This window comes from Bos mutus, chromosome 4 (genome assembly GCF_027580195.1).
Source record: "Bos mutus isolate GX-2022 chromosome 4, NWIPB_WYAK_1.1, whole genome shotgun sequence".
Classification (NCBI taxonomy): Eukaryota; Metazoa; Chordata; class Mammalia; order Artiodactyla; family Bovidae; genus Bos; species Bos mutus.
Genome location: NC_091620.1, coordinates 108,664,788 through 108,680,772, shown reverse-complemented (window position 1 = coordinate 108,680,772; position 15,985 = coordinate 108,664,788). Strand labels below are relative to the sequence as shown.

Here is a 15,985-nt window from a genome sequence, read left to right as displayed (position 1 = left end):
AGTTTTTCATTTCATACATATACAGAGATGCTCAATGCATATTATCTTAACATATGGAAAGGATCTCTGATACAGTTTGTGGGGGGAAAATTGCAGAAAATATGTATGATCTCCTTCTTTAACTCCTAACGGTCTAGTGAGACCCCACAGTACACACTCATTCCGAGGCTGGGGTTAGAGAAAGGGAAAAACATTTTTTACTTTCGATTGTAAAATATTTGTACTGAATATGTGTTACTTCTGCAATTTAAAATATTTAAAAACATAAACTGGTGAATATGATAAAGTGGAGACAGACATGAGTCCTTAAGCTTTGGAGTTTACAATTTAAGCATAGTAAGTAAAACTGAATAATTCATAAAGAATAACTGAACAAATTCAGGAACCTGGAAACTGAGTACAATAAAAGGTAGACTAGAAAATCAGCTAGTGAGCATGGGAGACTATTAGACGCTGACTTAACAGAGCACGTGACAGGTAGTATACATAACTTGGATATCTTATGCTGGTTGCAGTAGCTCACAAGTTAGGTGTCATCTTACCTCCCTAAGACATACATCTGAACTTTTACTTCTTTTGCTATATAACATTTTAAAAAGTCACTGTCATCACAGTTTGTGCTTACCTGTGCCCCATTTGAGAGTCCAAGTTTCTGACCAACTTGTCTGTTAATTTCAGCCACATTTTCACCTTCATCACTAAAATGTCTGCCTTCCACCCAGCTCAAGAATGCAGGCTGGTGACCCCAGGCTACTTCTATAGCTTGATTCTATTTATTCAAGAAATAAGAAATGGGGGAGAAAGGTTTTGAAAGTTTTTATACGCTTCTCTGGATTCACAGAAAAGATAAACTACAACTGCAATGCACATGTACAAAAAGAGTTCTATAGATAGCTGATAGCTCTCTGTGACCACCTTCATCACAGCATTTAAAGCTGTAATCATTTCCAGTTCCTAATGTGACGATACTATGGGTGAAACCAATACCTGTATATCCTTAATGGCAGGATAAACTGATTCAGCCACTCCAGAGTTCATAGCGGCAACAGCAGCAGGGAGCCAGCAAACTGAGATAGCCTTTGACTTATTTAGGATTAATGAGTCAAAGAAAAAACCACACCAGAACATATCCCTGCAGTATTTTCTGTAATTATGAAAACTCAGGGCTATCTTTATATGTCTAGCAATATGGAAACAAGCTATAAATTTACTACTTTAGTAAAGAATAGGTAAATAAGTAGAAACACGTAATCAATAAAAAGCGTTAGCATTTATTTATTAGATGAGTAATAAAAGCACATGGTAAAAGCACAGAAAGTATAAAGACATAAAATGTGAGGGCTGATTCCTGTTCCTGAGATTACTGTTAATAGCTTCTTTTATGCATTGTAGAAATTTTATATTATTCAGCTTAAGTAATTTTAAGCCTTGAACTATGGAAACATATTTATAAGTCAAAAAAGCAAAGTATAAAATTTATTCTCATTAATATCAATTATATAAATTATTAATAGCAATTATATAAAATATGTAAGTGTACGTCTAAGGATTAAAAGCCATTTTCTATGATTAAAAAAATTACAAACTTATTACAGAAATATTAGAAAGTACATAAACCTTGGAAAATATATAAAAGGAATTACTGATCTTCCCATGTGAATTATCAACCATGTGACATGATTTGGTCTTTCCTGGCTAACCCTTTTTTCTACGCACAAGTTAACTGTTGTATTACAGTTATGATTTAGTCTCCTTTTCCCCCACTTATCCTTGTTATTGTAAGTATTTTCATATATAGATCATTTTTAATAAAAAGTAAGGGCTTCACTAATAGCCATTAACACTTAACATCTCAGGAAGTTTTAGTACTGTTGTGCTGTGCTAAGTTGCTTCAGTCGTGTCCAGCTCTTCACAGCCCCACGGACTGTAGCCTGCCAGGCTCTTCTGTCCGTGGAATTTTCCAGGCAAGAATACTGGAGTGGCCATGCCTTCCTCCAGGGTATCTTCCCGACCCAGGGATCAAACCTTTGTCTCTTACATCTCCTACACTGGCAGGTGGGTTCTTTACCACTACTGCCACCTATTAAATTCACTTAAATCAAAATAAATTTATTAAGTTTAAATTATTAAATTCATTTATTTACATCAAATTTTATTCTCTCAAAACTAGCTATGGACTGCTTATTGTATGTCTTTTAGTAGGAGAAATTTCAAAGAATGTTGGGGCCACTTCCAAGGCAATATAAGGTACTTTAAACTTATTAAAACTTTGTTTATAAGAAATCATCGTTTATCACTTAGTTGTGTAATTTTTCTCGCAATTCTCCACAGGAGAGTCCAACCTGTCTGGCTGACAAAATCTTTCCACTGAGAACAGTGTGATATGGCAGAAAGAGCCCCAGATCTGGAGTCAAGTCTTCAGTTACTGGGTCAGCTGTTACTACATGAGCTGAGAGGATGAGAGTCTGGGATATCAGAGTCAGTGACTTTTAATCCAGATCAATTCTCCTACTTCATATGAAGAAACTTTTAAAATCACAGACGTTAAATAAGGAAACATGCCCTGCAATATTGAAAAAAAAAAACCAAAAACAACAACTCACCAACTCCCTGGAAAAGGGAAAAATCAACTTTGTGAAATATGAAAAATACTTCACTTATTCCTTTGGTCAAAAGGTAGTCACCAGGGACTTACCTGTGGTTAAGAATCTGCCTTGCAATGCAGGGAACACGGGTTTGATCCCTGGTTAGGGAACCAAGACGCCAACTAAGCCCGCAGCCCCAACTACTGAGCCCTTGTGCTCTGAGCCAACACGTCACAACTAGAGAGTCAGTGCACCACTGTGAAGATCCTGCGTGACCCAAGCAAGATCCCACGTGCCACCACTGAGACCCGATGCCGCCAAATCAACATATATATATATATATTTTTTTTAAAGTGGTAAGCAGATCCATATGTTCAGCTGCATTTAGTAAACTTTGCGGACTAATGTTCTGAGTCCATTTTTATGTCAAAAATCTTTCACTTGGACCACAGAGCTCCTGGGCACTCAGGAAGAGGGAAGAAAAGGACACACTGTAAAGAAAGGAGCCCCTTTTCCAGAAGTTCAATCAAATTAACAAATGACCGACCATCCACTGTTCCTGCTGCTAAGTCGCTTCAGTTGTGTCCGACTCTGTGCGACCCCAAAGACAGCAGCCCACCAGGCTCCCCCGTCCCTGGGATTCTCCAGGCAAGAATACTGGAGTGGGTTGCCATTTCCTTCTCCAATGCATGAAAGTGAAAAGTGAAAGTGAAGTCGCTCAGTCGTGTCCAACTTAGCGACCCCATGGACTGCATCCTACCAGGCTCCTCCATCCATGGGATTTTCCAGGCAAGAGTACTGGAGTTGGGTGACATCGCCTTCTCTGGACTGACCATCTAGTTTTGCCCAAACCCATGGTATCAGTATCACTTGAAGGGAACTGCTGGGTAAAACCACAGGCTGCAATGCCTTAGTTCAGCCAGGTCCCAGGCCTGGCTCATCCCTGGCTAACACAAAAGAAATTCAAAACTGTACCTGGTTATTTTTGGAGTGCTATTTAGGTTCATTTGGTTGCACTCAGTGTGGATTTGAATCCACTCCCCTGCTTCAGCAGTGCAGACAAAGTAACTGAGTTCCAGTAGTGGTTCTCAGCTGAGGGTAACTGTGCCCCAGGAGACATTCAGCTATGTCTTGAGACACTCTGGGTCACGACGGGGAGGAGGGGTGTTGCTGGCTCTAGTTGGGCAGAGGCCAAGTTGCTGTTAAATAATATTCTACACTACACTACCCAGGACAGAGCCCCACAACAGCAAATTTTCCAGCCCAAAATGTCAATAGTGCCAAGGTTAAGAAATCCTGAGTTAAAGCATACTCTGGGTACCGAGTCTTGAAACACGGACTTGGACAATAAGATAATATTTGAAACACAGAACAGAGTATAACAAGTGAGCTGTTACCATACAAACACAGCAGTGAAGTTCTGAAAAGGAGACAAATATGGGCAGGAGAGAATCTGAAACTACATGGGGGAGGTAGGATTATGCTGTTTTTAGTAGCGTCAGATGCAGAAAAATGTTTTCGGGAAGAATAGCTTGAGGAAGAGTACAGAGATGGGAAGGAGCTGGGTTATGGAGGAAACAGTGAGAAGGTGAGCATGGGAGAGGTAGGTGAGTTATTGTTGTTCAGTCGCTCAGTCATGTCCAACTCTGTTGAGACCCCATGGACGGAATCTGCCAGGGTCCTCTGTCCATGGGATGTTCCAGGCAAGAATACTGGAGTGGGTTGTCATTTCCTTCTCCAGGGGATCTTTCTGACCCAGGGATTGAACCCGCGTCTCCTGAACTGGCAGGCAGATTCTTTACCACTGAGCCACCTGGGAAGCCAGGTGAGTTTTAGACGAGGGCAAATTAACTGCATGGAAATGTACTGGCTGATTTCCTTACACGTTAAAGCACAGACATGACCTAGATATAGATGGTCTCTTTGACTGTGAACATTGTATGATTCTGGAGTAGTGGGTCTTGACTCGGTGCATCCAAGAAGCCTTAAGATACTTTTTTAATAAAACTACAGATGCCTGAAGCCCACTCACCCCAAGATTCAGATTCAGCAGTCCATCAAAACACCAAAATGTCTATTTTTAAAGCGTTTAGCAACACAGTAAATACAACTACCACTGCTGCATTAATACACGAAAGTGGTTGGAAGTAAACGCTGAGTTCTCATCACAAAGGAAAACATTTTTTTTCCTTTTTATAATTTTGTATCTATAGGAGATGACGGATGTTCACTAAACATTTTGATAATCATTTCATGATGCAAGTCAAATCATTACGTGCTGTACACTTTGAACTGACACAGGGAGACTTCCCCGGTGGTCAGGTGGCTAAGACCCTGCACGCCAATACAGGGGCCCGGGTCTGATTCCTGGTTGGGGAACAAGATCCTGCAAGACGCAACAAAGATCAAAGGTCATGAGAGCAGTAACTAAAGACCCAGCAGGACCAAATAAAGAAATAAATATTAGAAAAGAAACGTACACAGAGCTGTATGTCAATTATATCTCAATAAAACTGAAAGGGGGAAAAAAAAAGGTAAGTCTGATACAGTTCAGAAAATCATTCTAACTTTTTTTCCTTTACAGTATCATCTGTATTATATATTCAATGCTTCAGCAGATGTAAAATAATTCAACCTATTAACTCCTAATTCATGCCTTTCTGCCTTAATAATTACTCATGGGGGCTTCCCTGGTGGTCCAGTAGTTAAGAATCCACCTGCCAATGCAGGGGACACAGGCTCCCTCCCTGGTCTGGGTAGACCCAGGTGCTGTGGGGCAGCTAGGCCCACGTGCCCCGGAGCCTGTACTCCACAGGAGAGGAGAGAAGCCACCTAGATGCCAAGTCCTCGAACCACACAGAGTAGCCCTTGCACGCCACAACTAGAGAAAGCCCACGGGCAGCAATGAAGTCCCAGCACAGCCAAAAATAAATAAACAATTTAAAAATTATGCTTTCTAACTCAATAATTTCTGAAAGCCTATTTTAACCAGAAGATAAAACAATGTTTTATTATATATTACACAAAGATATGTTACTTTTAACTTTTTCTTAAAATATAATTATAGTATCATTTTTAATGTCTAAAAATTGAATACAATATAAACGTTCAACCAGTGAACAATTAAATTATGGCAAACTTATGACAGAACACTAATCAACCTAAAATTAATCAACGTCCCTGGTGGTTCAGCTGGTAAAGAATCCGCCTGCAATGCAGGAGACCTGGGTTTGATCCCTGGGTTGGGAAGATCCCCTGGAGAAGGGATGAGCTACCCTACTCCAGTATTCTGGCCTGGAGAATTCCATGGACTCCATAATCCATGGTGTGGCAAAGAGTTGGACACAACTGAGCAACTTAAAAAAAAAAAAATGACAATTACCTTTTAATAAAATAAAACACTCATAAGACTGTAAGAAAACATCAGTATACAAAACTACCAGTGTGTGCAGGCCTTGATTTCTGTTAAAAATAGAGATTTGAAATAAAACAAAGATTTGAAACAAAACTGGAAGATTTGATCCAAACTGTTAACGTTTGTTATCTCTAGGTTTGGGAGTTATGGGTACCTTTTATTCTCTTGTTTATAGTTTTCCATGCTTCCCAAATTTTCTACATAACATGTAGTACTTTTATAATTAGGGAGAAGAGTTGGCCTAGTCTTCTGACACAGGCTAGACAGAAACAAGTTTGTTCCAAGGCTAAGGGAGTTTAAGTTTCAAAAAGATATCCATGAATTAATTCTTGCAAATACTTATCAAAGGCTTAAAATTTAAAACAAAGATGAAGACCGTTAAACCTCATACAGCACCCACATTCTAGGAGCAAATTAGTTACTATAAGGAAGCACTCCTATAAACTCACCAGGTGAGGAGTGTTTCCAATAAACTCCTGAGGTGATGATTTAAATTTCCATCAGAGCTGACTGAGAGCACAGGGGCGGCAGGATCTACCTAGGGCTTGGTGACAAAACTAACTTATCTCCTGCCATGAGGGATAGCTCATTAGAGCCTAGAGACTGTCTGCTGCTCAGATGCTCAGTGACTCTTTGCCACTCCACCGACTGTAGCCCGCCAGGTTCCTCTGTTCCTGGAATTCTCCAGGCAAGACTACTGGACTGGGTTGCCATTTTCTCCTTCAGGGGATCTTCCCCACCCAGGAATCGAACCGGCGTCTCTTACATCCCCTACCTTAGCCAGAGGATTCTTTACAGCTGTCACCTGGGAAGCTCCAAGAGACTCTCTATAGTAAAAGCAATAATGGCAGGATCCACTGAAATTAACATGCTTTGAAAGACTGGGGGAAAACAATCTAGAAGAGTGGTTAAAGGGAAGTAGCTAAAATGGAGAGGTGGTATATTTAAAATTTTTGCAAACTCCTAAATATTTCCTGCAAGGATCAGCCCGTAATGGGTTCTATGCATACAGGATTTTCAAAGATTTCAAGTATCTTTTTGTCCTCATAGCACACTCAAACTGGTAGACCAGGTGCCTCTATTTTATAATTACGAAACTAGGGATGTGGTTAGAACTATGAACAACCACAATCACAATGTCCAGAGGGCAACTAGCTGCAGAAGTCCAAGTATGCATAATCCCACTGCACGTTCCGGGCACACCTCGGCGGTATTCTGAGCAGCGGAGACGCAGCGAGAACCTTCATCTTATTAATCTCTCTCGCAGCTCAGTCTCTATTAATTTACAGGGACTCTTGGGCCACAGTCAGGCAGGCGCACCTGGAAATCACTGGCAGGAAAAACATTTTTTACGATCGAAACAAAACACAACCCGCAAAGACAAACCCGACTTCTCCAGAGCTTTTCCAACCTGGAGTGAGGAATAGCTGAATTCAGAGATAGAATTATCAGAACGTTTGAAAGCCCAGTTTCACCGAGTAAAGACCTGGAATACGTACGGCAAGTTAACGCAAAGGCCCGGGGCTGCACCCGACATGGTAGGGCTGCAAAGACCGCCCGGACCGGTCCTGCTCCAGAGCGGCCCACGTTCTGGCTGCTGAACAGGTCGGCGGCGCGGGGAGAGCAGCCCGCGTCCCGCCGTCGGGAGACACCCGAGCGGCCGCTGCGTCCCGAAAAGGCCCGGGTCCTGGGCGACCGCAGACGGCCCCCTAGGAGTCCCGAGTCCGGGCTGGGGAGTCCGTGGGGCGGGCGCGTTACCTGGAGCAAGTGCAGCTGGGCCACTAGGCGCCGCGGCAAGTGAAGGAAGCAGTCGCGCGCGTTGGTGAAGGCCACGGTCACGGCCGCCCCGCCACCAGAACCCGCCAGCCGACCGCTGCCCCACATCCTCCGCAAGCCAGGGCCCCGCCGGAGGCCCACCCCAGCGGACCGGGCTAACTGCGGGCCGAGGGCGTGCGGGCCAGATACGCTTGATCGGCTCCGCCCCCAGGTCCCGCCCCTCGCGCCCGTCGCGCCTCGGTATCGGGGGCGTCAAGCAAGTCCACTCCGGCTCGCCGGGCCTCTCCGCCGCGCCGCTGGAGGGCGGCAGCTCGCTCGCCGCCTACTTGCTCACAGGAAACGATGGCCAACCCTGTCGCTCCTTCAGCCAATCTCGGCGCGCCTTGACCCATCCCTCTCTCTGATTGGATAATCAGGAGGGCAACAGGCGGATGTTGTCGTCTCTGCGAGGGCCAAAGCCGGCAAGATGGCGTCGAGTGGAGGGCAAATTGGGGGCGTATTGGATCACCACGTCCAAAGGGCTGTGTGTGACTCGAGAGCCAAGTATCGGGAGGGCCGACGGCCTCGCGCTGTGAAGGTAAAGTGATTTTGGTTTCATTCGTTGTCGTCGGTAGCTTTATGTGAGCTGTAGCTTCACACGCCTAGTTAATGTAAATAAAGTCTTGAAAGGCTGCGGTCACACCCATTTGCTGGAGATGAGTGTGAGGAACGCCGGTACTCAGGTAGCAGATACTCTCGCGGCCTCTTTGGTCAACTGTTGGAGCTCCCTGAAAACGGGGTATGTGTTTTAGTCGTATCTTCCGGGTTTACAGTAGTGAATATTTAACTCTTTCCTGTAACATTTACCGAGGCAGCTTCTGAAGACATGTCGATTGGAGGTAGTCTATTATGTGCTTTAGCTCGAAGCCCTCACATGTAGGGTGAATTATTGTTTCTACAAAGAGAGGGGAAAAAAAAAAAAAAAACAACTTTTCTGCAGACCTGAACAGAGTAGTTCTTGTTTTCAGTCCTTTTTTTTTTTTTTTTTAAATAGTAACAGCTTGTCTTAGGCTTGTTTGTGAAATACATTTAATGTGTCTGCATCTCTTTTAGGTATATACAATCAATTTGGAGTCTTGGTACTTATTAATACAAGGAGTTCCTGCAGTGGGAGCAATGAAGGAATTAGTTGAGCGATTTGCTTTATATGGTACAATTGAACAGTATAATGCTCTAGATGAATACCCAGCAGAAGACTTTACAGAAGTTTATCTTATTAAATTTCTCAATTTACAAAGCGCAAGGTAATATGCAAGTTAAGCAGTGTCTCATTTCCTCTGTTCCCATTGCTATCATTTTGGCCTCCCTTATTCTTTCATGAATTACCCAGTAATCTAACATGGCTTTTAATTTTTTCCCAATATTCTTAATGTAAGTGTTAGCTTTATCAAAAGTCTGTCCATCGGGTCATCTCCATGCTTAACCATTTTCTGTCTTGTAGTGTGGTAGAGTAAAAACTGGGTTTGGACTAAGTTTTCAGGTTCCACTGCTTACTAACATCATGACCTTGGACAAGTTATTTAATCCCATTAAACCTGTTTTCCTGTTCTATAAAATGTGTATGGTAAAAAAGGGTCTACTTACTGAAGTTGGATGAGGATGAAATGAGATAATCCACGTAGAGGGCTTAGCAGATGTGATGCCTCCTGTTCAGAATGCAGTAAACAACATGAGCTTGAATTGACCCCATCTTTTTTTTCTTCTCTATAGCATAAATCCTCTGCTGTAATAAGGGAAATATGAAATGCCTTATCTTATATTCTTGTCACTAATATGCTTCAAACCCATCCTTCCCTGGCTGTTACAATTCACAGTTTCTGTGCTACAAATAGTACTGGGGTATATGGGTCATGTATTGTTCTCCAGTTGCTCTTATATGTAATCTCACTGCCCTAACCAACTTGCCAGCTCCTCATGGTTAGGGAAGCATATTTTCTTATTGTGCATTCATTCCATGAAGCTTTTGCATCTCCCACACCCCTTTTACGATGAGCCAGACAGTGTGACATGTGGATTTGAATCCTGGCTCCACAAACCAAGGTGAGCTTGGACAAATGATCTCCCCATGCCTCAGAGTCATCATAGGGATGTTGAGAAGCGTGATTTCAAGTGAAGCATTTAAGCATTTAGGCCACTGCCTGGCACATGGTAAAATCTCAGTGAGTATTTCTTACCATTTTCCCTGGACACAGAAGTACTTAATTTTGTAGTAATTCCTGGCCAGTCATAGATGTTTAGTAAGTATACATTAAATGAATACAATCCTCTCCTTTTCTCGTTTACTGTTACATATTTGTGTCTCCTCCATTATTAATAATTGTAATATTTTTATTAACTTCTTATCTTTGAACCCCATTATAGGAACACATTGTGCTAAAAAGGCTAAGCTGGGCATGAGCTAATTCTTGAGGGCCTTTTAACACAGAATCTCTATTTCATGACCACAGATTGTGTACCTCAGGCCAACCAGCTGAATCCTATGTTGGTTAAAAGGAGTCTGGATATTTTTGGAAAACTTAGCTTAAAACCTATGAAGACTCTTGGGAGAGGGGAAGAAAGGCTCTGAAAGAATATGCAGTGGATCAGTAGGGTCAATACCATTCACGTGCAGAGCATCTTAACTCCCAAGACATAGGATTTATGTACACAACAAAATCTGGACTTTGCTTTTTAGATCAAAGCATTGTATACTAGTTAAGCTTTCACCCTAAGTAAACCATGATATTGTGAATTTCTGTTTAGGATAGCCAAGAGAAAAATGGATGAGCAGAGTTTCTTTGGTGGGTTGCTTCATGTGTGCTATGCTCCAGAATTTGAAACAGTTGAAGAAACCAGAAAAAAATTACGAGAGAGGAATGCTTATGTAGCAAGAATGACTAAAAATAAAGGTATGTAAAGCCTACTACTAAACACCTCCTATGTGTCAGGCGTTTTGCTGAGTTTATCCTCCTAGAGTTTTCCCAGTCTAGTGAGTATAAGCTATGAAGTTTTTTCTTTACAGAATGTTATGTAATCTGGCCTGGGAAGGGATAGATGTTATTTCATGGAAGATTCCTGCAGGATGAGAAAGGTGGCTGAGTTCTGAAGGGAAAGTAGACATTACTGAGAATGGGAGAGGGAGAGGAACAGATGGAAAGATGGGCCAGAGGAATAAATGAGCATCATGCATTTTCAGGAACTGTGAGTAATATATGATAACTGCAGCACAGTAGCTTATGTGTGAATCTGAGATTAGAAAAGGGGACAGTAAGTGAATCCTGAAAGGCCTGTGTCCATGCTGAGGAATTAAGGCTTTGACCACAAGACAGTGAGAAACAGCTTCGGATGTGCAGACCAGTTTGAACTGTGAATCTAAAACTGAAAACAGTGGGGAAATTCCACTGTTGATCAACACGAGCTGGCCAGATGCCCCATGTTTCTAATCAAGTTGCCCTGGACACAAAATCCCAGTGCACAGAATGGAGTCATAGGATCTAGTTCATGGATTGTAGAACTAGAGGAGTCAGCACTGGACTATGATAGTGTGTGTGGTCTGAAATCCGAATAATTCTAGAGGCTCAAATTACCACATTTTCACCCTTTGGTTAAAAAGACAGTGTCTAAAAAGCTGTTGAAAATGATGAGTTTCTGGCTGGTTGGGTAAGGGGCACCTGGCAGTGTGAGGAGAGACGTGGGAAACTTACCTGAAACTTTGGCAAGAGCTGTTGGGAGCCTTTGGTCATTCATAGGCACTGAACTATAATCTGTGTAAATGTGTAAAGAACTGGCTCCAGGAAAAACCTGTCCGTGTGGCAAAAGAAATGATAAACTATGGACCCAGCATATTGTTTCCTTTAAAAACTACAAACACAAACTAAGCACAATACGTTCAAATAGTAAAAATACTTTGAAGATATAAAACGTTTTCTGTGTAATGACATGGAAAAACTCCCTAAGATGTAGAGTTAACTGGAAAGCAGAGAGATACAGAGAAGTGGGTATTATAGGAGAACAAGAGGGCTAAGTGGGAGGGAGAAGACTGGACAGATACCCTTTTTAGCTTTTAAACCATGTAAATACAGTACTTGTTCAAGAATAAATTTTTTAGGGTAGCATTCATTAACATCTTAATGTTTCTTTTTAAAGTTACATGTTTCTACATGGTGAAAACAGTAAATGAACCATTTCTGTTTCCCTTTCCCTGCCTTTTAAATTGTAACATACAGATCATTACATGACAAAGAAGCATAAAGATGCAAAAGATTTTAGAGGGGCCTTCCATTCAAAGACATCTGGATTTCCTGCAGCCTCTCTGAACACTTCTACTGGGAACTCAGATCTTTGTCTTCCTTATTCTTCTGAGTTGCCTTTGTGTTATTTCTCCCCCAAGTGTAAATGTTCATCAGGAGAACGTGTAGACAGACCATCAAACTCCTCTCAGGATGGTAGAAACTTTGATGAAACACTGGGGCGTTGTGACCACTGTGACTCTCTGCAGAAAATGCAGATGAAAACGTTACAAAATTCACTGGCCCGCCCTGGCACACAGAAGGCTCTCACTCCTTCAGAGGCAGTTGACAGGTTTATGCCTAGGACAACACAGCTGCAGGAGCGGAAAAGGAGAAGAGAAGATGACTGCAAGCGTGAGACTCTTGCTGAAGCATGCACAAGTAGCAAGGAGGTTATGATTGGCCCCCAGTTACCAGACATCCCTAAAGTGGACATGCATGATGACTCCTTGAATACAACAGCAAATTTAATTCGGAATAAACTTAAAGAGGTAAGATCGTTTAAAAAAGAAACTTTTAAGAGACAGTTTGGTTATAAGGACTAACAGCTAAGTGGAGAATTATTTGTAGGAACTTCAGTATTGTCATCGTTTTTTTTTTTTAGTATTGTCATTCTTTTTTTTCCATTTTTAATTTTTAGATGTATTTTCCTACAATTCTGTGTTGAAGTAACTGAATTTGACTTACAGATATGTATTTGTTTTGATACCTTTAATCCTTTCTTTAAGTATATTTTATGTTACTCTAGGTAGAAAATATAAAAGCAGTAGTTTCAGTCAGATCAGTCTATGAGAATGGAGCCCAGGCCCTCCCTTTTTAAACAAAACTATCCCTCTCCAGATAGTTGTAATATGAGCCAACGTGGAGAACTACTGCATTGAGGGGAAATTATTATAATTTATTTCTCAAGTTCACAATTATAAATTTAAAAATTCAAATGCTTATTTTGCTTCTTTGATAATCATAGAAGAAGGTGAGATTTCTAAAGATTAGGCCTGAAGGTCTGCATTTTAATTTCATATTTCTTAAGTAGACTAGACCTATTGATAAATTGTCCTCCTTAAGTAGTAGTTTTTTAATGTTATTTACATTATCATTTTCCATTTTCTAAGCACAGATAAAAGTTAACATTTGAGATAGCTTTTGAAAGATACCTTACTATGGGGCAAGTCTTTAGAAATCATCTGAAGGAGAAAGACCATTCTCTTGTACTTGAACTCAGGTTCAGAAAATGCTTCTCACATAGTGGTACATATATTTCACAAATGTGAGTAAGAAAGGCTAAGGGAGATTATTTTATGTACCTTTTCTTAACATCAAAGTTATACCCAGTTAAGGATGAGGAATTATTTTATAATAAAAACTGAGGGACCCAGTTTTTACGCTTAAACTTCTGTAGCATTGTTTTCGCTCGTGCTGGCGCCCAGCCTGCGGGTGTGGTAGACTGACACACGGACACACCTTACCGGAGCCGACTGTGTTCAAGAAAAAGTCAGGTCCACATCCTGGATTTAGAAATTGTAGAAGGAAAATACTAAATACAGTTATGTCAGATTCTAGAAATTTTCCATTTTAAGTGAAGACTGTTGTATGTCCTTTAACTTAGATTGTCTACTTTGTTCTGATGTATTTGGTTTCATTTTTCCTTGAGAAATTGAGGATTCTAGCATTTTTGCTTATTTCTCTACATTTTTCTTCCACCATCCTGGCTGGACCCTCCTTGTCTCTGAATATATCAAACATTATCGTGTTTCAAGTTACACAAAACCAGGGTATCTTTCTGTATTCATAAAATTACAAGTGACTTCAGAAAATAACAGCTCTATAAAGGAATGTTAAAGTAGAGCATACATTTACTTTTCTCCCCTCAAAATTTTTCTTGGCTTTAAAAATTTTACTCCCATCAGTATTTGGACAGAAAACTTTGCTCTGTGCCTAGACTGTAGGCTGCACCTTGAACCTGGGCTGACTGCCTTAAGTGTGGTGATGGCAAGGATTAAACTCCTGGGTTTACATCTTACCTCTTCTAATAGTTTATTACTCTTCTACTATAAAAATTAAACTGTTGGTGGTTCTCTTTAAAACTAGGTAATTTCATCTGTACCAAAGCCTCCAGAGGACAAAGTGGAAGACGTGCATAGAAGTCGTCCTTTAAAACAAAGAAGAAGGATATAAATTGCCTGCAGTAAATTAATGTTTTTAAAGGACTACTTTTTATTTTTAGGCTGTCATTTGGATTCTTGAAGAGATTTTTACTGCTGGTATTTTTTTTTTTTAATGCACTCTCTTCTTTGTAGTTTCATTCAAGCTACTTGTCTAATTTAGTTTCATCTTTTAAAATTAGTTTATCATGAACAAAGAACATGCCAACCAATTATGTCCCTTTAAAAAAAATAAAACTTTTCCAGATCCTCCACTCCGTGACTTTGGTTACATCCTATTGGCTGGAATTGGGCCCACTGCTGTTCCTAACAGAAGAGTGTAGAATGTCAGATGTTTAGGTTTTCTATTTGTTTTTGAGGAAGCAGGAGAAAAGAGGATTGTGAATGGCTAATTCACAACATTTGCTCCAAGATCTAAGGTTGTTGGCTTAACTTAACAAATTAATTAGTTTATCATTACTTATTATATCAATTGATGTTATTTTGATCCATACTTAATATTATAGAAATCATTCATTACAACATTATTTCTCATGTTGCAATCACTATATGTAAACCAATTGAAGCAACTATAGGTACTTTACAATATAAAGACAGGCGACCAGGATCTGTTTCTGATTTTAATAATTTTGGGTGAGTAACATTCAAAAACTAGAAGTCAGGATATGTTGGAATGCCAGGGCTTCAAAATCAAGACAACTCTGTAAAGCAAAAAAGTTAATAAACTGTTAGCACAAAGCTGAAATGAGAAGCATATATGCTTTAGTTAACTTCAAAGATAATTTACTTCGTCTGAGGCAGAAACAAATCTGTATTTGTAAATGGTAGACTTTCACCACTACTTCCCACATTTTTTCCCTGTCAGTGGGCCACATAATTGGAGGTCCAAGTATGTCCAGGCTGTTTGCTGTTTCTTTTTTTGCTGATAACAGTAACCAGAAGAGGCCCATACCAGATGGTGTCCCTTTTTCTTCTCTCCCCATCCTAAGGGTCTCTTGCCTAATGGACTGAATTTGAACATAAAGGTTAGAAAGTTTCACCTTCGTTTATGACGTTATGCGAGCTTGCTAGGATGGCACTGCATGGTGGATGGTATTAAAAGAAGCTGCAGGCAAGGGGACTGGCCCTACTTCCTTGTGAGATAATTACATACAGTTGACCCTTGAACAATGTGGCGTTAGGGTTGCTGACCCTCCACGCAAAAATCCACATGTAACTTTACAGTCTGCCTTCCATATCTGTTGTTTTGTATCCTCAGATTCAACCAACCGTGAATCATATAGTATGTATTTATTAATAGAAAAAAATTCCACATACAAGTGGACGCTCCCAGTTCAAACCTGTATCGTTCAAGGGTCAACTGTACTTTCTGTGCACTCTTAGTCAAAAAATACATTAGCAACTTCAACATAGACTTAGAGCAAGTTGCTGTCTAGATCAGGCTTTTCAGACTTTTAGGTGTTCTGAGTCTCTTCCTTGGGGTCTTATTAAAATGCAGATTTGGATGGTGGTGGCGGGGGCTGGTGGGTGATGGGACTGGGAAGTTGTTTAATGGGTATAGAGTTTCAGTTTGGCGAGATGAGCAGAGTTCTGGAGATTGGTTGCAAAATAGCACCAATGTACTTATCACTATTGAACTGTACACTTAAAACTGGTTAAGATAAATTTTATGACAGGTGTATTTTATGTCAATTAAAATTTTCTCTGATAGTCCTGAAGGGAGGAGCTGCTATGTGGGTT

The 15,985-nt window shown here is 40.7% G+C and overlaps 2 protein-coding genes across 5 annotated transcripts in view; one reads left to right on the top strand and one right to left on the bottom strand.

Moving 5' to 3' along the window:
* PEX1 (peroxisomal biogenesis factor 1) overlaps positions 1-8,030 on the bottom strand; it is an 81,478-nt gene extending 73,448 nt beyond the window's left edge. Inside the window, exons 1-2 of one of the 3 annotated variants that reach the window (XM_070369859.1) lie at positions 7,759-8,030; positions 626-769 (exon numbers count right to left, since the gene is read on the bottom strand). In XM_070369859.1, coding sequence (XP_070225960.1) covers positions 626-769; positions 7,759-7,884 — 270 coding nt within the window. In that variant the 5' untranslated portion in view covers positions 7,885-8,030. The remainder of the gene's footprint in view (positions 1-625; positions 770-7,758) is intronic. The other 2 variants (XM_070369858.1, XM_070369860.1) reach the window with 2 other exon arrangements.
* A 170-nt stretch (positions 8,031-8,200) lies between these two features.
* On the top strand, positions 8,201-14,499 carry RBM48 (RNA binding motif protein 48). Of its 2 annotated transcripts, XM_005906276.2 has the most exons (5): positions 8,201-8,353; positions 8,869-9,059; positions 10,558-10,703; positions 12,021-12,574; positions 14,172-14,499. In XM_005906276.2, exons 1-5 carry the CDS (start codon positions 8,243-8,245, stop codon positions 14,256-14,258), a joined length of 1,089 nt encoding a protein of 362 aa, XP_005906338.1. In that variant the 5' UTR covers positions 8,201-8,242; the 3' UTR covers positions 14,259-14,499. The 2 variants fall into 2 exon arrangements, with proteins under 2 accessions (XP_005906338.1, XP_070225963.1); XM_070369862.1 differs by lacking the exon at positions 8,869-9,059 and having other exon boundaries at positions 8,229-8,353.
* The last annotated feature ends 1,486 nt before the right edge of the window (positions 14,500-15,985 follow it).

Coding starts and splice junctions, on each gene's coding strand:
- RBM48 (XM_005906276.2), top strand. CDS start 8,243: ATGGCGTCGAGTGGAGGGCAAATTGGGGGCGTATTGGATCACCACGTC. Junction 9,060..10,557: donor CTCAATTTACAAAGCGCAAG/GTAATATGCAAG, acceptor ATTTCTGTTTAG/GATAGCCAAGAGAAAAATGG. Junction 10,704..12,020: donor AAGAATGACTAAAAATAAAG/GTATGTAAAGCC, acceptor TGTAACATACAG/ATCATTACATGACAAAGAAG.